The sequence below is a fragment of the Ranitomeya variabilis genome, chromosome 5 (genome assembly GCF_051348905.1).
Source record: "Ranitomeya variabilis isolate aRanVar5 chromosome 5, aRanVar5.hap1, whole genome shotgun sequence".
Taxonomy (NCBI): domain Eukaryota; kingdom Metazoa; phylum Chordata; class Amphibia; order Anura; family Dendrobatidae; genus Ranitomeya; species Ranitomeya variabilis.
Window position 1 is genome coordinate 250,631,611 of NC_135236.1, and position 22,090 is coordinate 250,653,700.

At 44.3% G+C, this 22,090-nt stretch overlaps 1 protein-coding gene across 2 annotated transcripts in view; it reads right to left on the reverse strand.

Annotated features, from left to right (window-relative positions):
- Positions 1 to 22,090, reverse strand: part of LOC143773576 (uncharacterized) — a 182,900-nt gene that overhangs the window by 30,310 nt on the left and 130,500 nt on the right. For both annotated transcript variants that reach the window (XM_077260980.1, XM_077260981.1), the window contains exons 19-23: positions 16,876 to 16,963; positions 16,302 to 16,343; positions 15,404 to 15,535; positions 13,568 to 13,641; positions 12,774 to 12,858 (exon numbers count right to left, since the gene is read on the reverse strand). In XM_077260980.1, the coding sequence (XP_077117095.1) occupies positions 12,774 to 12,858; positions 13,568 to 13,641; positions 15,404 to 15,535; positions 16,302 to 16,343; positions 16,876 to 16,963 (421 nt within the window). The remainder of the gene's footprint in view (positions 1 to 12,773; positions 12,859 to 13,567; positions 13,642 to 15,403; positions 15,536 to 16,301; positions 16,344 to 16,875; positions 16,964 to 22,090) is intronic.

Here is a 22,090-nt window from a genome sequence, read left to right on the forward strand (position 1 = left end):
TAGGAATCCAGGAGGATAAAAGCAAGACACAAGTCAATATAATAATTACTACGCACCAACATAAGAAAGTAAAATGATTACAGACTTTAATTTCTGGATCATTGCTTATTGTGACGAAAAATAAATCTATGAAGTCTTAGATTGCTGTGTGATGCCTAAATGCCCAGTCAGCCACTCATCAGTTAAAATATAATATCAACAGTAATACTGCAGCCACATTACTAGAACAGTCATGACTTAAGGCCGGCATCCGATGTGAGAGCATCGGATGCGATATGCTAATGACCCTCGACTCCTGCTCTGCTGCGAGCGGGAGCCGAGTGTCATGTGTCTGTGCTCCGAGCTTCTCACACAGAAAGGATCAGAGCACAGCTGCAGAGAAATAAATTTCTCCATCTTCTCCATTGCCGGGGTCAGCGTATAACGCACATCACTGAGTTATGTGCATTGTCTCACTCGCACCCATAGGTTTATATGGGTGCGAGTGAGCCGAGACTTGGCCGAGTGTCGGTGACAATCGCAGCATGCTACGATTTCACTTGCACACTGAAAACGGCCAAGAAAAAAATACGGTGATGTGAGCTGCTCCATAGATGAATACTGGTCCAAGTGCTATGTGATTTTTTATCGCATAGCACTCGTCCGTTGTTCAACGGTAGTGTGACTCTGGCCTAAATTTGAGACTCAGGAGGGACGTAGTGCTATTTGCCTCCTGGAGTGCAGATATTCCTAGAATAGTTTGCGGACTCCATATAAAGAGCCCCTAAGTGCTAGAAGAGCAGAATCCCCTCTCAAGTGAACCCATTTTGGAAATTATACCCCTTTGGGAATTTATCTACAGGTGTAGTAATGATTTTGACTCCATGGGTGTTTTCCAGAAACAAGTAATGAATGTTGCAGAGTGAAAATTGCAAACTGCCATTGTAGTGACCAGTACGCTATGCCCAGCTCACGATTCTGGAGACATGCACCTGTAAATTAGGCTGGCTGTTATCGCTTCAAAAATGCCAAACATGTGGATGCTATATGTGGTTCAGGCACAGTGTGGGGCTCAGAAGGGAGGGGGTATTTGGATTTGGGAGTGCAGAATTTGCTGAATTTCTTTTTGAGGGGTGAGGAGCCATTATGCTTTTCCAGAGCCTTTCTACTACCAGTAACATAAAGTTTTTGTTAAGAACATTTTACATAACTTTTGGGATAACATTTAGCTGGCTCTCTACGCTGACCACTTACATCAAGGTTTTGATCTAAATCTTTGAGTAACGTGAATCAGATGAAACCCCCGAGGGATCTGGAGCGCCCCCACTGTCGCAGGGCCGAGGGGTACCCGGTACCGGGCCTCTCTGTCTCGGTTCTGGGAGTGTCACGGTGGCTAGACCCGGTCCGTGACCCTGCTGAGGGGCGTCCAGTGAAAGTTGAGAGTGATGATGTGTGGTGCAGGGTGCAATGAATAACGAGGACACAAGGTTGCAGTCTCTTTACCTCTTTACTGAAGGCTTCAGGATCCTCAATCCGGAGTACGGTTAACAGGGCTGTCTGAGACCGGCCGGTCCGATGGCACCTCCAGAGTTCCCTTTGCAGGTGGAAATCTATGCCTTCCTTCTAGCGTTTGTGTGTTGTAGTCCTTCCCTGCTGAGCACCACGGGATAGTCCACACAACTGTTGTGTCTGTTTCTGAAGTTCCCTCACAACTGATTCTGATGTTCTTCTCTGTCCCCAAAGATTATTTGGCTAGGACGCACCCGTATGACGGGTAGGCCTGGAGTTCTTCCGGGACCTTAGTGTCGCCCCTCTCCAACTGTTGCCCCCTATGTCTGCTTAGGTGATTTAGGTGAGACAGCCCGCCTATAACTGACTGTCCTGCCGTAGGTTTGAAGTAAGGCCTGAAGCTCAATACTTCCTCGGCGTTTCCGGCCACCGGCTACGCGCCTCAGTAGGATGTCGCCTCGATCTTACAGCACGACTCCTACTGGTGTTATCTCCTTGTTGCATTGATCTCGTTTCTCACTCTTCACAATAAACCCCGCTTCTTGTCCTTTCTTGGGGTACCGCCGCAATGAAGTGCAGGTGCAGTCCCGTAACGTTCTTTCTGTTCGCTAGGCCTCTGTCAGGATCCCACCCCTGACAGGGACCCCCCTGAATCTTCCCCTGCAACACTCTCTGCCACAGGATGTTGCCTGGTTCCAACCCAGTCAGCTTTCTGTCTAACTTCCTATCTAACCCCCAGTTTTACCAGATTGTGAGGAGTGGCCTAATACATAGCACCCTTAGCTCCCCCTGGAGGCCAGACTGTGAAGTGTATTGGTGTCTGTGATACCTGGTCAGGTGAACTCCTTCAGTGCCATCAGACGTACCAACACTCCCCTTAGCTGTGGAGCATCAGTAATGCAACGACCAGGACTCTGGGGCACTGCACTCCCCCCCGGTTAAATCCAGTACTCCTGGACTGGGAAGAAAACAACAATACATGTCAGCAAAAAGACATACAATTTTTAGAAATGCAGAAACAAGTAAATTTTAACAGAGCTTCCCTTTATGGGAGGTGAGAACATTTGAACGTTACAAACATGGTTAAATACTTTAAATAACATACCATAAATAACTTCTATTACCCAACCGGGTATTCTACTTAGTGCAATCACTGAACAATAATTTAACTTGGCCTCTAAGGACGTATAAGCTGAATCCACTAAAGGCCTACTCATAAAACACTACAATGTTAATCAACTTTTCTTCATTTTCCAACTTTACATTCGCAGGACCGCCTGTCTATCTGCCCCAGGTCTACTGCCTCTCGCTCTCTTGCAGGACCGCCCCGTTCCTCTTCTGGGCCTACTGCCTTTCTCTTTCTATACACAGTATAGGACTTATCAACCTTCTCTCGGCACAAGATCACTGAGCCATCTCTGTATGGCTCCTAGGAGGACTCACCAATTAGCCCCGTACGGGTTCACTTCCTGTCCTCATTCTTTAACACATTATTAAACATTTCCTACAAGCAACTAACTAACTACATATAACTTTTACATATAAATATTATCATTACTTCTTTTAAGGCAACATTATGCTTTAAGTGCTATTGGTGAACGTTCCCTTTAAGAGGGGACCAAGTCTCTTGGAGGTAGTGCAACTTCTCAAGCTGCAAGTTCGTGTAAGGCAGGGACTCCTGTACTGTTTCCAGGAACAGTTTTCTTCGCAAAGAGTCCTTTTTCTTGTAAAACCAGTAGGGGGCACCTTTAAGAAGGTGCAAACTATTTACAATAAGTTTGTAATCATGCAGTGTTTATGATCCAGCAGTTCTTTCAACAGTGATAAACAGGAAACAAAACAAAAAGGGCAAAAATAGGGATCCCGGGTAAACTAAGGGATCCCTTTAAGAGTTAACCCTAGTCGGGTTGTAGCAGCAGAAAAACACATGGAAAGACAAACAGTTAACTATATACATTTTGCAGATAACAGAGATTTCACTCGGATTCTGGCGGCCTTTCCGCAGGCAGTAGTGGGCGGGGCCACCCGCCCGGGTACCTGCGGCCTCCCGGCGTTGTGCCAGATGCCCCTTCACTCTAGGCAGGGGTCTGGGTACCCACGGTCTTAGATCCCAATCCGACCCGGGTACTGGTCATCACTGTGGCCGGACTTCCAGCTACCACAGTGGTAAGAACGGTGCAAGTTGGTGTAGCTGCCGTGGTCTTGGTGTTAACAGTGGGCCGATCACAGGAGGGTGTCTCCGCCGCAGGGAGCTGCTTGACTGGCACCTTGGTTGGGGGTATCACGGGGTCGCACCGCTTGCGGACATTCAATGCGAACCATCCCTTCTCCCCAAAGTGCCGGGTGTAGGTAACTTGGTCCCCTGGGTAGAGGTCCCGATCCGGATGACCCTCCCTCAGATGGGACTCGACATCTCTCCGGTTGACGAATACCTCGGTGTAGAAGCCCGGCTCTTTGATGAAGCCCCAGCCTCCACGGAGCTTAAAGGCAATAACGATGCCCTGCCTGCGCGGGGCCTGGTGAGCGGTGGGGTCCTTACGGGCCTGGTCCTTTACCTCCCGGTCCCGCTGATGGTAGGCTCTCCACCCGGCCTGGGTCTTCCGCTCCTGTTCCTCCCACTGCTGGTCTAGCTGGACTCGATACTCCTCCCAGCTGAGGGCCTCCACCATCTCCCCGTCCTGGGTCGCCACCCCGGGGAACCCCATAAAGTTGGACCCAGGGTTCACCCAGCGGCACACCGTATGTTCAGCGTAGACTGCGCCCGGCAGAGTGACTGGCGCGATCGGGGCCTTCAGAAGGTGCTCCATGCTGGTGGCCTGGTTCCAGGGGAGGAGGCGCTGGAGCCGGTGGGTCCCAGGGGGAGGTGGCGCTGGAACTGGGCCCACTAGTAGATCCACCGCTAACGGGGCAGGGTCGGCGGGCTTACCGGCCGGTGCAGTGTCTTCTCTCGCGACTGGTCCCACCGACAGCGACATCAATGGCGGCGTCGGCAGCAACTCCAACCGCGATGCAGGGACCGGGGCCAGGAACCCCTCTGCTGGAACCTCCTGGGGTGCGGTCTTGGCTCCTACCCGCAGCTGAAGGAGCTGTCCGACCAGATCGTCGATCCTGAGCTGCAGGAGGTCCACATCGGCCGTGGAGGTTTGGCCTCCATACTCCTCCGGGTAGCTGGGGGAGCTTCCGACTTCAACCCCACACTCTGGATCGGAGCGGTCAGCCATTGCATCCTCCACGTGGGTCACCTCCGGGCCCTTTTCCCGCTCTCTCCTTCGTGGGTGGTTTCTTTTTCGCTGTCTTCGCCCTCCATTGAGGATTAGGAGGCGTATCTTGGCCGCTGACGGACACGTCCTCATGGTACAAAAATATTTAGACTGGGCGGCCATTGTCTTTCGCGCTCTCCAGCGTGTCTACGCCCACTCCACGCCCATCTTCTTCTCCCGCGCTCTCCCTAGCGCTGTAATGGCGGCGATTTTGGTGGGAGCTTCTTGCGGCAAGTGGCAATACACAGTCTTTGCAATAAGTCACAGTCCAAACACAATAAATCACAGTTCCAAGGCACACATGACCTGATTCTTCAGGCTTAAGTAGATCCTGTTCGTGACGCCAAGTTGGAGCGCCCCCACTGTCGCAGGGCCGAGGCGTACCCGGTACCGGGCCTCTCTGTCTCGGTTCTGGGAGTGTCAGGGTGGCTAGACCCGGTCCGTGACCCTGCTGAGGGGCGTCCAGTGAAAGTTGAGAGTGATGATGTGTGGTGCAGGGTGCGATGAATAACAAGGACACAAGGTTGCAGTCTCTTTACCTCTTTACTGAAGGCTTCAGGATCCTCAATCCGGAGTACGGTTAACAGGGCTGTCTGAGACCGGCCGGTCCGATGGCACCTCCAGAGTTCCCTTTGCAGGTGGAAATCTGTGCCTTACTTCTAGCGCTTGTGTGTTGTAGTCCTTCCCTGCTGAGCACCATGGGATAGTCCTCACAACTGTTGTGTCTGTTTCTGAAGTTCCCTCACAACTGATTCTGATGTTCTTCTCTGTCCCCCCAGATTATTTGGCTAGGACGCACCCGTATGACGGGCAGGCCTGGAGTTCTTCCGGGACCTTAGTGTCGCCCCTCTCCAACTGTTGCCCCCTATGTCTGCTTAGGTGATTTAGGTGAGACAGCCTGCCTAAAACTGACTGTCCTGCCGTAGGTTTGAAGTAAGGCCTGGAGCTCAATACTTCCTCGGCGTTTCCGGCCACCGGCTACGCGCCTCAGTAGGATGTTGCCTCGATCTTACAGCAGGACTCCTACTGGTGTTATCTCCTTGTTGCGTTGATCTCGTTTCTCACTCTTCACAATAAACCTCGCTTCTTGTCCTTTCTTGGGGTACCGCCGCAATGAAGTGCAGGCGCGGTCCCGTAACGTTCTTTCTGTTCGCTAGGCCTCTGTCAGGATCCCACCCCTGACAGGGACCCCCTGAATCTTCCCCTGAAACACCCTCTGCCACAGGATGTTGCCTGGTTCCAACCCAGTTAGCTTTCTGTCTAACTTCCTATCTAACCCCCAGTTTTACCAGATTGTGAGGAGTGGCCTAATACATAGCACCCTTAGCTCCCCCTGGAGGCCAGACTGTGAAGTGTATTGGTGTCTGTGATACCTGGTCAGGTGAACTCCTTCAGTGCCATCAGACGTACCAACACTCCCCTTAGCGGCGGAGCATGAGTACTGCAACGACCAGGACTCTGGGGCGCTGCAGATCCATTCACTATAATGAGGCAGCAGAGTTACTCTGGAGTCAGTCTGGCCTCTGGTCAGCGGTGTCCTTCTTTTCAGAAGTGCACAAAACTGTGGCCGATGGCACTTTTATGCACCCCTAAAGAGACGGACACCGCCAGATCACAGGTCCTATGGCGTCGACAGCTTCTCTATCTGCCTCATTATAGGGAATCTTCCGACGGGAGTTCACACGGATGTACACGGAAACCCTGATGTAAGCACTCAGTGCAGGGCACAGGATAAATGTGCGCTGAGCCTTACTGTGATATTTTGGAGCCAGAATTAACAAATCAACAGCAGGTGAAGAATTGATTTTATTTTTTACACCGTTACTCGTGCAGTATAAGGGATTAGGTGACTATTCTTTGGGTTGGTGCGATTACAGCAATACTAGATTTATATCAGGTTTTTATGTTTGGCTGCTGTCACACATTAAAAGACGCTTTTTATTGCAAAAACTGCATCATCATATTTTGAAAGCTATAATTTTTCCATGCCAACAGAGTCATGTGACGGCTTTTTTTTGCTGGACGAGTTGACTTTTTATTGGTACCATTTTCCAACACATCACATTTTTTTATCACTTTCTTATCCGATTTTTGGGAGGCAGAATGAACAAAAACCAGCAATTCAGGAATTGTTGTTTTTTTCTGTCGTTCCGCGTGTGCTAAAATTGATAAGGCAGTTTTAATCTTCGGGTCAGTATAATTACAGCGATACCACATTTATATTTTTTTTGATGTTTTGGCGCTTTTACACAATAACAACTATTTTAAAGAATAAATAATTATTTTTGCATCGCTTTATGCTACTGTAGTAGCAGGTAACCATAAGAGATCCATAGACATAGGAGAAGCTGACCAACTAGTTTCAGCTTAATGCCTTAATCATGATAAGCTGATCATACCATGATTAAGACGTTAAGCTGAAACTAGTTAGCCTGCTTCTCCTATGTCTATGGATCTCTTTTGGTGACCTGCTACTACAGTTTTTGATGTGATTAATAAACTATATATTTTTTATATTTTTGGCTACCGCTGGAGGATATTCTTTTTTTTTCTGCTATTTATCTCAACGTCCGAGAATGGGATGGCTAAGGGTATGTGCACACGTTGCAGATTCTGCTGCGGATTTTTCAGCAGCGGATTTGGAAAATCCGCAGTGCAAAACCACTGTGGTTTTCACTGCGGATTTTCTCGCGGTTTCTTCTGTGGATTCCTCTGTGGTTTTTCAACTGCACTTTCCTATTCGTGCAGGTTGAAAACTGCTGCGGAATCCGTTTCCGCGTGGATTTTTCCGCAGCATGAGCACAGCGTTTTTTTTTTCCCATAGGTTTACATGGTACTGTAAACTTTGGGAAAACTGCTGCGGATCCGCAGCGTCAAATCCGCTGCAGATCCGCAGCAAAATCTGCAGCGTGTGCACATACCCTAAGACTGCTAATCAAAGTTTGGAGCTGACTATTCTTGTGCCCCATATTTCCCTCTGTTTTCTAAGCATTAGGCCGGCGTCACACATGCGTGTTTTACGGACGTAAGAGCGCAAAAACTACGTCCGTAAAACTCGCATTACATACGGCACAATGATTCTCAATGGGTCTAGTCCTATCAGCCGTATATTACGGATCCGTAATATACGGCGTTCTACGGCCGTACAAAATCGCAGCATGCTGTGTTTGTCAGCGTATTGCGCAAATAATACGCTAATGAAAGTCTATGGGGGCGAGAAAAATACGGATTCCACACGGACCAGCAGTGTGACTTGCGAGAAATACGCAGCGGTGTTAGTGAAAAGTCGGTAATTCAATTGCCGGCTTTTCATTTTTCCTGCCTAAACCCGACAGGATATGAGACATGGTTTACATACAGTAAACCATCTCATATCCCCTTTTTTTTTTTTGCATATTCCACACTACTAATGTTAGTAGTGTGTGTATGCAAAATTTGGGCGCTGTAGCTGCTAAAATAAAGGGTTAAATGGCGGAAAAAATTGGCGTGGGCTCCCGCGCAATTTTCTCCGCCAGAGTGGTAAAGCCAGTGACTGAGGGCAGATATTAATAGCCAGGAGAGGGTCCATGGTTATTGGCCCCCCCGTGGCTAAAAACATCTGCCCCCAGCCACCCCAGAAAAGGCACATCTGGAAGATGCGCCTATTCTGGCACTTGGCCACTCTCTTCCCACTCCCTGTAGCAGTGGGATATGGGGTAATGAAGGGTTAATGCCACCTTGCTGTTGTAAGGTGACATTAAGCCAGATTAATAATGGAGAGGCGTCAATTATGACACCTATCCATTATTAATCCATTTGTCTGAAAGGGTTAAAAAACACACACACACGATTAAAAAGTATTTTAATGAAAGAAACAAACAGGTTGTTTTAATAATTTATTGCTCTCTCAATCCATCAGCAACACCCTCGCTTGGCAAAATAATAAACACACAATATACATACCTTCTGATGTCCTATCACGTCCCACGAGGTAATCCATCTGAAGGGGTTAACTAATATTACAGGCATGAGCTGTGCTAAACCACTCGCTCGTGCCTGTAATCCCCGGGTGCTGAAAGGAAAGCAGAGTGATCTATACTTACATTCAGTCGCGGTGATGCGCCCCTGCTGGATGTTCTCATGAACTGCAGCCTGGGAACTTTTTCCCACGCTCCAGGTCATATGAGGACATCTACCAGGGGGCGCATCACCGCGACTGAAGGAAATGTAGGTCAATGACCTACATTTCCTTCATTCGCCGGGGAATTACAAGCTCGAGCACAGCTGCATTTGCAGGGCTCCTGCTTGTAAATTATTTTAACCCCTTCAGATGGATTACCTCGTGGGACGTGACGGTTCAACAGAGGGTATGTATCTTGTGCATTTATTGTTTTGCCAAGCGAGGGTCTGCAAATGGATTGAGAGAGCAATAAAATATTAAAACAACCGCTGTGTTTATTTCATTAAAATACTTTTAAATCATGTGTGTGTGTGTGTTTTTTAACCCTTTCAAACAATTGGATTAATAATGGATAGGTGTCATAATTGACGCCTCTCCATTATTAATCTGGCTTAATGTCACCTTACAATAGCAAGGTGGCATTAACCCTTCATTACCCCATATCCCACCGCTACAGGGAGTGGGAAGAGAGTGGCCAAGTGCCAGAATAGGCGCATCTTCCAGATGTGCCTTTTCTGGGGTGGCTGGGGGCAGATGTTTGTAGCCACGGGGGGGGGGGCAATAACCATGGACCCTCTCCTGGCTATTAATATCTGCCCTCAGTCACTGGCTTTACCACTCTGGCGGAGAAAATTGCGCGGGAGCCCACGCCAATTTTTTCCGCCATTTAACCCTTTATTTTAGCAGCTACAGCGCCCAAATTTTGCATACACACACTACTAACATTAGTAGTGTGGAATATGCAAAAAAAATGGGGATATGAGATGGTTTACTGTATGTAAACCATGTCTCATATCCTGTCGGGTTTGGGAAGGAGAAATTAAAAGCCGGCAATTGAATTACCGGCTTTTCACAGATATCGCGCTGAAGTAAATATAAATACAGAATATATATATATGTGTCTCAATGACATATATATATATACTGTATACAGTGGGGCAAAAAAGTATTTAGTCATTCAGCAATAGTGCAAGTTCCACCACTTAAAAAGATGAGAGGCGTCTGTAATTTACATCATAGGTAGACCTCAACCATGGGAGACAAACTGAGAAAAAAAAATCCAGAAAATCACATTGTCTGTTTTGTTATCATTTTATTTGCATATTATGGTGGAAAATAAGTATTTGGTCAGAAACAAAATTTCATCTCAATACTTTGTAATATATCCTTTGTTGGCAATGACGAGGTCAAACGTTTTCTGTAAGTCTTCACAAGGTTGCCACACACTGTTGTTGGTATGTTGGCCCATTCCTCCATGCAGATCTCCTCTAGAGCAGTGATGTTTTTGGCTTTTCGCTTGGCAACACGGACTTTCAACTCCCTCCAAAGGTTTTCTATAGGGTTGAGATCTGGAGACTGGCTAGGCCACTCCAGGACCTTGAAATGCTTCTTACGAAGCCACTCCTTCGTTGCCCTGGCGGTGTGCTTTGGATCATTGTCATGTTGAAAGACCCAGCCACGTTTCATCTTCAATGCCCTTGCTGATGGAAGGAGGTTTGCACTCAAAATCTCACGATACATGGCCCCATTCATTCTTTCATGTACCCGGATCAGTCGTCCTGGCCCCTTTGCAGAGAAACAGCCCCAAAGCATGATGTTTCCACCACCATGCTTTACAGTAGGTATGGTGTTTGATGGATGCAACTCAGTATTCTTTTTCCTCCAAACACGACAAGTTGTGTTTCTACCAAACAGTTCCAGTTTGGTTTCATCAGACCATAGGACATTCTCCCAAAACTCCTCTGGATCATCCAAATGCTCTCTAGCAAACTTCAGACAGGCCCGGACATGTACTGGCTTAAGCAGTAGGACACGTCTGGCACTGCAGGATCTGAGTCCATGGTGGCGTAGTGTGTTACTTATGGTAGGCCTTGTTACATTGGTCCCAGCTCTCTGCAGTTCATTCACTAGGTCCCCCCGCGTGGTTCTGGGATTTTTGCTCACCGTTGCTGTGATCATTCTGACCCCACGGGGTGGGATTTTGCGTGGAGCCCCAGATCGAGGGAGATTATCAGTGGTCTTGAATGTCTTCCATTTTCTAATTATTGCTCCCACTGTTGATTTCTTCACTCCAAGCTGGTTGGCTATTGCAGATTCAGTCTTCCCAGCCTGGTGCAGGGCTACAATTTTGTTTCTGGTGTCCTTGGACAGCTCTTTGGTCTTCACCATAGTGGAGTTTGGAGTCAGACTGTTTGAGGGTGTGCACAGGTGTCTTTTTATACTGATAACAAGTTTAAACAGGTGCCATTACTACAGGTAATGAGTGGAGGAGAGAGGAGACTCTTAAAGAAGAAGTTACAGGTCTGTGAGAGCCAGAAATCTTGATTGCTTGTTTCTGACCAAATACTTATTTTCCACCATAATATGCAAATAAAATGATAAAAAAACAGACAATGTGATTTTCTGGATTTTTATTTCTCAGTTTGTCTCCCATAGTTGAGGTCTACCTATGATGTAAATTACAGACGCCTCTCATCTTTTTAAGTGGTGGAACTTGCACTATTGCTGACTGACTAAATACTTTTTTGCCCCACTGTATATGTTTTCCCGAACATTTGAGCACATAAATCCATTAGATGTCGGTTTTGCAAGCCTGCGAGAAAATATCGCAGTACGGATGCCATACGGATTACATACGGAGGATGCCATGCGCAAAATACGTTGACACACCCTGACTACGGATCAATATTTTGGGAACATTTCTCCGTATTACGGCCGTAGTACGGACGTATAATACGTTCCATATTGTCTTACGCCAAGTGTGACGCCGGCCTTATACTGTATGGAAAACTATATGGGGCTCATTATACTGCAAGGAGCATTATATGGGGCCTAATATACTTTATGGAGTACTATGTGGGGGAATAGAACTTATACTATGGGGCCCATGATTTCTATGTACGCCTCGGCCCAGGGCCCCAATCTGTCTAAAATCGGCCCTGCCAACATGTCACCACCGCAGTGTTCAGAGCTCAGCAGTGTAATTAATCTGCATACTTCTTACTATATTCTGAAAATGTGTTCTTACCGCTGCTGCCCAGGTGCCCAGACCTCCTGATACCGCTGTAAGCAGCGGTGACCGAGGGAATTTGTAGCTGAGCACACAGTGCCAGGCTACAATAAGCCCAGGGGAAGTGCACAGTTCACAGCTGAGGCAGACGCAGAATAGGAGATGCGGTCAGATAGCAATTGCAGTCTCCTAATTGCTTCTATGATTGCTGTGTGTAAGGCCCCCTTCATACATCGTTTTTTGTATCCGTATGAGGTCCATTTGTAAGGGCCGCAAATGTGGACACACACACCCACTGTATTCAATGGTGGTGCGCACATGTCAGATTTTTACATGGCAGGCATTCCCTCTGCTGGTTATGAAGATTACGTGAAAGTCCACGACATTTTTTTAAATGTAATTCTTTATTTTACACAGAATGTATACTGAGGGTGCTGAATGCAACTTCCATCATTGTCACCTGGTGCTTTCAGCACCTGGGATCATTGCGAACTGTACCACTTTTCCCAGGCGCTGGTACGTGTCACTCGGATGACAAATGGATATACGAATGTCACGTGGATGTCACATGCGTACATACAGATGGCACATGGACTCGGACCATGGATTTCACCAGTACAGGTTTTTCCTGTACAGGAATCACCAGGACGTGTGAAAGAGGCCTAGGTGTAGTGTTCTGAGACTTACACAACAACAAATGATAATAGCAGCCTCCAGTGACAGAAAGAAATAATAATGTTAATGCAGTACATTTTATTTTGCTTTAAAAATAAATATTTATAACATGAATAATTATTAATTAAATACAAATATTGTGATACACTCCCTTTTAAATGTCTTAAAAGTCACGTTGTACCTTCAACTCCAGTGATGACTTTTCTATGCTCATCTCAGTCTTCTCAACCTCCCTAATGTGCTGCAGATGTTTCAATGCCCGTTCCCTATGCAAGTTGTGAAAAATAAAGAAATAAAAAAATATCACTGTGATGTGGTCATTAAAATAAATCGAAAATATTGTAGTTAAAGGGCATTTTAGATAAAGTACTAATTTCTTGGCGGCAGGCAACCTTGCCTCTGAGTGATGGCGTTGTCTCCTGGTTGGATACTAGTGTAGATAGGAGGGCTTGTGAACGGGCCAGAACCTTGATTACAGAACATGAAAGGATTGCCTCTTGGGCCATTGCACTATGGAAATTCTTTGGTGTGGAAGAACTTGACTGGTCCACACCGAGCCCTGACTACAACCTATCTCACACCATTGGGTCAAACTAGAAGATGGCGAGCCAGATCCTCCTGCCCAACATGTGTCAGACCTCACAAATGCTCTTCTGGATGAATGGGCAAATAATAATACAAAGTTTTATTTATACACCGCCAACCTATTCAGTAGCACTTTACAATCCGGAAGTTATGTATAAAAACTATGTCAGAAAACATCAAAAATTCCCACAGATACACTGCAAAATCTTGCAGCAAGCCTTCCTAGAGGAGTGGAAGCTGTTCTAGCTGCAAAGGGATCGTTTCCATATTCATGCCTATAGATTTAGATTGGGTCATAAAAGCTCCTGTGGTTGTAATTAGTAGGTTTCCCAATACTTTTGTCCATACAGTTTATATATTTCATGACTGTGAAATGCAGGAATAACTTACTTCTCTTCCACCTGTTTCTGTAGAGAGTTGACCAGTTGTTCCAGTCTGACTTTTTCGGTACTGCATTCTGTATACTATTTAAAGTATAATAAATAGATACATGTAAAATAAATTCTGTTGTCAATAGGTGTCCAAGAAGTTAATAAAATATCAAACAGCAGAGAATGTGATAAAATAAAAATATTTATTACTTACCTTTTAAAAGGATTGTCTCAATTAAAATATTATTATTATACTATATGCTTGCAGACTTCTAAAAACTCAGTTTTCACTCCCCCTCCCTGGGTCCAGTGCTGCCTCTCCAGTCTTTGTTGATAAGCTGCAGTGGTGATGTCAAGTTGACAGTGCTCCAGTCAATCACTGGGCTCAGAGGCTTGAGCGATCAACATTGATGGATCTCCTGAGCCCAACGATTGACTATAGAGTTATTGATTTTGACATCACAGCTGCAGCCTATGAACAAAAGGGTAATATCAGAGAGGCAATGCTGTACCTGGGGAGGGTGAGTAAAAGATCAGTTATTTTAAAAGTTTGCATTGGCCACCAGCGTGTACGCAATGCCATCACTACAGTAAACAAAAACTAGTAATCCTAGACAACCCCTTTAACATTACTTGACTTATTAGTTGTATTGCTGTTTTAACATGTATTAGTACATGTATGTATTAAAGCATATGGACCCCTTTGGGGGCAATTTTTGAAATACTTAAAGGCATATATTTTTGCCCAAAAAAACTGCACCGTTTGCCTTCTATAGCCTCTATATTTCACTGTCAATTGCTGGAAGAGGAAATGAGTTAACTGAGAATCTTTCAGTGAGCTTGTTCAGATGGGAGAGTTTTTAACTCGTATTATTTTTTCTGAGCTCCATTCAATTGATTTATGACTATATGAAATTTGAGCTGAACTTTGTGGTCATAAATCAACGGAGAGGGGCTCAGATGAAGGAAGATAAGAGCTATAAACTCTCCCATCAGACTGTAAGCCAACAAAGAAGACATAACACAGACATGTATATTAGCCCACATTTATTAAACTAAACTTCATAAAGTTGCAGCTTGCACACAAATGTGTATAACGTTGCGAAACTGACAACTTTCAGACACATTTATTTAGCTATAGGTCAGAATTTTTGTTTTGCAATTCTGCACCTGCTCGTAGACGTAGGTTTCATTTTCTGAGACCGTTTTTATTAAGAGTTGTGTATTACATGTCAATCTAAAAAAAATATTGGAGAATACTGCACCAAATATATGAAAAGGCAGAAAACACTTAATAAATTTAGCACAATTTTAGACTATCCTAAATTCAGAAAATAAAATCTAAGTTTCCTATAGGCAGAAGTAGATTTCAATACATATTTAAGACATTTTCTGATGTGACGCTAAATAAACCTTGGTTTGGCCATCCCTCTCATGGTACCACAAGCCCATATTGTCAACTTTTGTTGCGCAAGGTGCACTAAATAAACTTTTTGCACAATTTGTGACTTTTTGTATAAGGGCTATTGCTTTATATCAGAGCTTCTGAAACATTGTCAACAGAGGTCTCTGTAGTGGACCTTTGTGCCAAAATGAACACTGCCTCTTTACTTTTTGTCCTTTAAGTACAAGTATAACATTAAAACAAGTACAAAATGGGTCAATTATGCAGCTAAACTAGAGATTATGTCATCATAAATGAATTGTTCAGAATATACTTATGTGTATGAAAAGTGCCTCAAGATTTGAGTCTCCCCAACAACTAGGGGGCGCCTCCCTGGTTCATCAGTGCATCAGGGCACATCTAGAACGTTGTGGTCAGAGAATGAATATAACATGCGTGCTCAGTACAAACCTGGTCTCGCGCAGATTCCAGTTCATGGTACTGCTCTTCTAGTTCTGTGTCTTTTGTTTTTAACATGTCCCAGACCTTCTGAAGTTCTTCCCGGACCAGCATTAATTCAGAGTCCACTTCCTCTAAGGAAACCTGATTAAGAAACATCCACATCACATACCACTGAAGGACCAAACAGTAACATTCATAGGGATTTTCCAGGCTTTCTATATTGACGCTCTATCCATCAATATCAGATTCAGGGGTCCGACATCCAATATCCCCACCAATCAACTGATATCAGCCAGATGTAAACAGTGCATGGAACCAGGACAGCACAGCTCCATTTACTGTGTAATGGCTGTTCTTAGGTGCTGCAGCTCAGACTGAAGTGAATAGGAGCTTAGCTGCAGTACCCAAGAATGGCCACTATGCAAGTTAATGGCGCTGTGCTTTATGGCTCTGTTCCCTGTTAACTTCCAACCACCAGCAGAGCTGATAACAGCTGAATGAAGGGGGTACCCAGGTATTAGACCCCCAGAATCTGATACTGATGATTTATCCCAGGGATAAATAATCAATTTAGGAGAAATTACAATTAAGACTGTTTAAGTTGAAACAAGTCAACACCAGAACACTGTCTTGTTTGGGACCTGATTTTAATGAAAGTGTAATAAGGCTGCCAAGTTTTTACTGGAGATGCCAGCTTTTTGTCTTTATAATGGATTTACTTGCCCGAACCTCTAAAACAATGGTAAATACCAACAATGCTGAGCTCATCTAGTTTTCTGTTTTTTTATAAATAATCAATGTTGGAGAAATCCTGGAGAGTCCCTTCGAAATTGTGCTGCCGGAAAGTGCCTTTTGTTATTCCATTTTCACGACAGGACGCAACATAAATATATTATTTGATGCTCACCTTGAATTCTCCAGATTTCTTACGCTTTAGCTCATCTAGTTCCTATTTTAGAGATGGAACAAAGTTCAATATAATTAGACAGTGTTATGTGCAACAAAAAAGGAGATGAAGGCATTATGTAATTCAAAACATCCCTTTGCAACATGGAGGCTTTATCAAGATGCTATACAACTTCACAAATGGGCATCATATTTCTAGGAAGTGAGGTAGGGAATTGTGTACTACAAGCAAAATCTATCCGATTATTGCCCTCTAAAGAATAAAAGAGATTGTCCTGTACTGACATAATGATGACCCATCCGAATGGGTCATTAATATCTGATTGGTGGGGATCCAACACCGGCACACATACCAATCATCTGAATTTCTCCACTCAGAGGATGCATATGAGTGACGTACACAGCTCTGTATATAGCTTTGTGGACACTGGCGAGTACTGCACTTTATCTCCCATTCACTTGATTAACAGCAATATGTAGGTACTGGACACCCCCTTTAAGAAATACTGTAAATACTGGTATGGTCCAAGCACACAAATGGTTTTAAACCCATTGCCAGATTTATAATTTCTCACCTCTTTTAGATTAAATAAAAGTTCATCTTTCTGCTTCTTCGCTTCTTTTTCCTTTTCCAGCTGCTGCTGTAAATTGTATAGTTCAGATCTGAAATCATACAAAATGATATTGAAGATTACGACATAGGAAGAAAAAAAAATCCATCCATGTTGGAACCCGATTGTTATTTAGTTACAATGATTTTTTCTGATTTCAAATACTCTAAAAATAGCAATATTCTGGTTACAAATTACAAATTTTTTTTGTTTGTTTGTTTTATGAAAATGTATGCAATTTCCCAGCAGTTCCTCACAGTTTTTTTTTAGATCTCTGCTTGCTGTCAAATCTTAAAATTGTACTGGAAATGTACTGTACATAGCCCTATCGAGTGACTACAAGCGCAGAGAGCTTGAAAATCTTAAAGAGGTTGTCCACTACTTTATCATTGATGACCTATCCATGGGATAGGTCATCAATGTCTGATCGGTCATGGTTCAACATCTGCTGATCAGATGCTCTCGGTGGCGGCCTGAACTGCTCATTTGTGGAGTTGCTCCTTCTTCTGATAGTGGCCACGGCTGGATACTGCACATCTGCCCCCTATAGATTTGAATAGGAGGCAGATGTGCACTACCCTGCTGCAGCCACTATCAGAAGATGGAGCAACTGTAAATTTTTTTTTTAAATTCGTTTATTAACCAGAAAGTGAAAATACACAACATACATACTTGTGTTCATTAGCATTACAATCAATAAAAAAACGTGTACATTGTATATATGATTAAAGATCTCAATTTGTACTCAACATAACTTTTACTCCATTTAAACCATATAATCCTGATATGGAGTCACAGAAGATTAACAGTCATTGAATCAAACTACAACTGAATCCTACTAACTACTTTCTTGCCGTTTAACAATGAGTTCATATCTTCCCCTGCCTGACATCTTGAGAAATTTGATACTTTGCATTAACGCGGTTAACCATAAGTCTACAAGGTGAGGTGAGAGGAGTTTCACCCGCTCCAAATTTTCTCAAATTTATTTGGACATCCTCTGTTCTGGTATAGCGTACGTTCATATGGAATGACCGAATTTACCAGTTCAACCCAGGCTCTGAGGGAGGGGCATGAACCCCCCATCCATCGCATTGCCACCATCTTCCTTGCCAAAAAGAGTGTCTCCCGCAAAAGAATCCCAACATGATGATCCCAGGTCTCCTCGTCCCATACCCCAAATAGACAAAACTAACGGTTCAAGAGGAATAGGAGATAGGACTACGGAGGAAAGTAGTGATACCACCTCCCTCCAATATTGAAGGATAATAGGACAGCTCCACATCATGTGGATAAAGTCTGCGTCTGGTGAATGACAACGCATGCATTCCGAAGATTGAAGTCGACCCATCTTAAAAAGCCACGTGGGAGTCAAATACGATTGATATATTATGTATAATTGTGTCATTCTATTATTGACCGACGGGGATACCTTAAGTGGAGACTCTAAAATTTCCTCCCACTCTTCGTTTTGTGTATCAGGGATGAGTCTCTCCCACCTCCCCCTGATAAGTCCCATAATTGATCCCGTCCCCGCTGGCAACATGTAGGTATATAAAGAAGAAATAAGGCCCTGGGGTCCCTGGGATTTGAGGATTCCTATCAGAGGTAAAGACGAGATTGTGCGGCCCATGTCCACCCCTCTCATATATGACTGAAAAGCAGATCTTAATTGTAAGTAACGAAAAAATTGGGATCTTGGAATATCATGCTTAGACTGCAATTGTTCAAAGGATACAAACGTTCCGTGGTCATACAGATCCTCCACCGAGGTAACACCATACATCACCCAAAAATCAGTGGACGGGTGGTTTAGCAGCGTTGGAAAACAGTTATTCTTCCACAAGGGCATTTCAGCAATAATATCTATAAATCCCACAACCTTCTTAATTTGTCTCCATACTAATCGTGCTGATCGGAGCATGGGCAGTGGGTGAGAAGCATTCATTTTCTCTGATTCTAAAAAACCCAATGGACACTCCACCTGAGCAGAATGAAGCAGATGATGTTCAGAGTTAGGAAGACAGCCACCAGGCATCCACGTGTCCAATGCCCTAGCCTGCCCAGCCAGATAATATAGGAAAAAATCCGGTAACGCCGCTCCACCCTCCCGTTTAGGCCTCTGCAAAACAGACAGTCTAAGTTTGGGTCTAGATTTCCCCCATATAAAAGAAGTTTTTTGGGAATTTAAATTTGTAAAGAAGGACTGGCACTGCACTATGCTGAAGGCAATAGCTAAGTTTCGGGAGTAAAATCATTTTTATTAAGTTAATACGGCCTGCAACAGATAGAGGGAGTTTGCTCCAAGATGCAAATTTGGATTTAACCAAGTCTAATAATGGGTAGACATTGAGACGCAGATCAGAGTTACTATTTTGAGACATATAAATACCCAAATATTTGAAACTGGATACGACGGGTAATAAGGATAGAATTTCAAGATTTGGCATTGGGGCACAGGATAGAGGCAGTAGAGCAGATTTGTCCCAGTTTATGTATAAGCCGGAGTATTTACTAAAAACATCTATGGTAGCAATCACTTTAGGTAGTGTTTCCTCAGCCCTATCCATAAATATTATCATATCATCGGCATATAGACCGATAGTGTCCACCCGACCCGCTATATCTATGCCCTTAATATCAGGGGAGCATCTCATACGTATTGCCAGTGCCTCTATTGCAAGAGCAAAAAGAGCCGGCGAGAGGGGGCACCCCTGGCGAGTTCCTCTAGATAGTGAGAGGGACCCTGAGATGGAACCATTTATGATTAAGCGCGCCTTAGGTTTCATATATAATACAGTATATTGATCCATTTTAGAAACTTATCTCCAAAGCCATACTTCTGTAAACATGCTGACAAAAAGGGCCATTCAAGAGAATCAAAGGCCTTAGCCGCATCCAGGGATGCTAATGCCCAATTATTATCGGACATCAAGGAGCTATATTGAATTATTGACTGAACTCGCCAGATGTTAATAGAGGTGTTTTTCCCCGGCATAAAGCCAGTCTGATCTGGATGAATAAGATCTAGAATAATGGAGTTTAGTCTAATGGCCAGGATTTTAGTGAAGATTTTATAGTCCACATTAACTAATGATATGGGACGATAGGAGCCACATTCTAGAGGATCTTTCCCCTCCTTTTTAAGTATGACGATATGCGCTTCATAGAAAGACTCAGGCATACATCCTCCCTCCCATATACCCTGGAATACTTTCAATAGGAGTGGTGCCAGTATATCCCGATATCTTTTGTATAACTCAACGGGAAACCCGTCCGGTCCGGGAGCTTTCCCCGAGGACATATCCATTATTGCAAATTCTATCTCCTCCAATGTGAATTTAGCATCCATAAAATCTCGCTGAGTGGGATTCAATGTGGGAAATGTTACATCTGATAGATAATCTAAACATTGTGAAACACCGAGGCCACTTTTAGAGTTATACAATGACTCATAGTAATTATAAAAACAGTGAAGTATTCTTTCTGTTGTGGACATCAATATACCGTCTGGTGCACGAATCTGTAGTACTGTATTGGACGTATTATGTTGACGCACCAGATAGGCTAGAAATTTACCAGTTTGATTTCCCAACTCGAAATATGACTGACGTGCGAAGAATAACTTACGCTTAGATTTGGTGTCCGTGTGTTGAGTATATAATCTCTGTGAGGTCAACCACTCGATTCTATTACCACTAGTTTGGCTAGATATATATGCGGCCTCTGCATCTTTCAGTCTCTGTTCCACCTCATCATCCTCTCTTGATGTCACTCTCTTTATATATGAAATTGTGGAAGACAAACATCCTCTCAAGTATGCCTTGAGAGTATCCCAGAGTAAATTGACATTTTGGGGTTCCGGGTGGGACGAGATGAAACATTTCAATTGATCCACAGTTCTGTCATTATGATCTATTAGTTTCAACCAAAAGGGGTTCAGCTTCCAGACCACACCACTCCTTGATTGCCCAAATTTGAGTTTAAGTATGATCGGGCTATGGTCTGATATCCCCCTATTACCATGCTCCACACTATCCACCCACGCCGACAACCCACTGGAACTAAATATGTAGTCTATGCGAGACAGAGACCGTTTAGTGGATGAGTGGCAGGTATACCCTTTCACTCCAGGGTGACGCATGCGCCATAGGTCCAACCACCCACTGCCCTCCATAAATGATGCCAGCTGAGTCGGGACCACAGGGGGGGGGCTCCCCAGATCCCCCATCATCTAATCTCAATCTATCAAGGCTATTATCCATAACTAAATTAAAGTCTCCCATACAAATGACTTGTGCGTCTGGATAGTTTAAAGCAAAGCTCATCGCCATCTGGAGGATGGTCATATTAGCCGGGGGAGGGTTGTAGACACATAAAATTACATATTCGTTAGAATTAATTAGCGCATGCACAAAGACAAACCGGCCTTCAGAATCCCTTCGGGCCTCTCTAGCCTCCCATCTAACATCTCTATGTATTAGTAATGATACTCCTCTCGAGTAGCTAGTGTGGAAAGCGTGTATATACCATTGTACCCATGGTTTCTGCACACATCGGGCTGTATCTCTGGTCAGGTGTGTCTCTACCAAGGCTATTATATGTGGGTGGTGGCGTCTGATCTGTGAAAAGACCTTGATTTTCTTTCAGGGGGACTTAATACCACGTACATTCCATGTCATACATACTATTTCAGATCCCATGTTTACTTATCCAAACATGATATGCATTGTTACTCAGGCAGAGGTCAAAGGTAGCACACAGATAAAAAGAGCATCGTCCACGGCAGTTTCTACTTAAATAACAAAGATAACCAATAGAAAAGGAAAAGTTAAACAAGAACCAAACAGTGTAGGAGCAACGTCCTGTGCTCCTGTTATCAAAAAAGTAAGGGGATACCCTCGGATTCAGCGTCCGGTATTGTTGGTAATCTGGACATTTCCTGAGAGAGCTTTACATTTAGTAATCAGAAGAATTTTACTTGACTAAATGCATTTAGGATTCCTTTGCACAAGACGCCCCATGGGATCGTAGCCATTCAGCTGCCTCCGCTGGATCCGTGAAGAACACAGAAGAACCTTTATAAACAACTCGGAGTCGGGCCGGGTAGATCATAGAGTAGATGATGTTTCTGTCTCTGAGATGTTTCTTGATCTCCATAAATCTGGCCCTTTGCTTC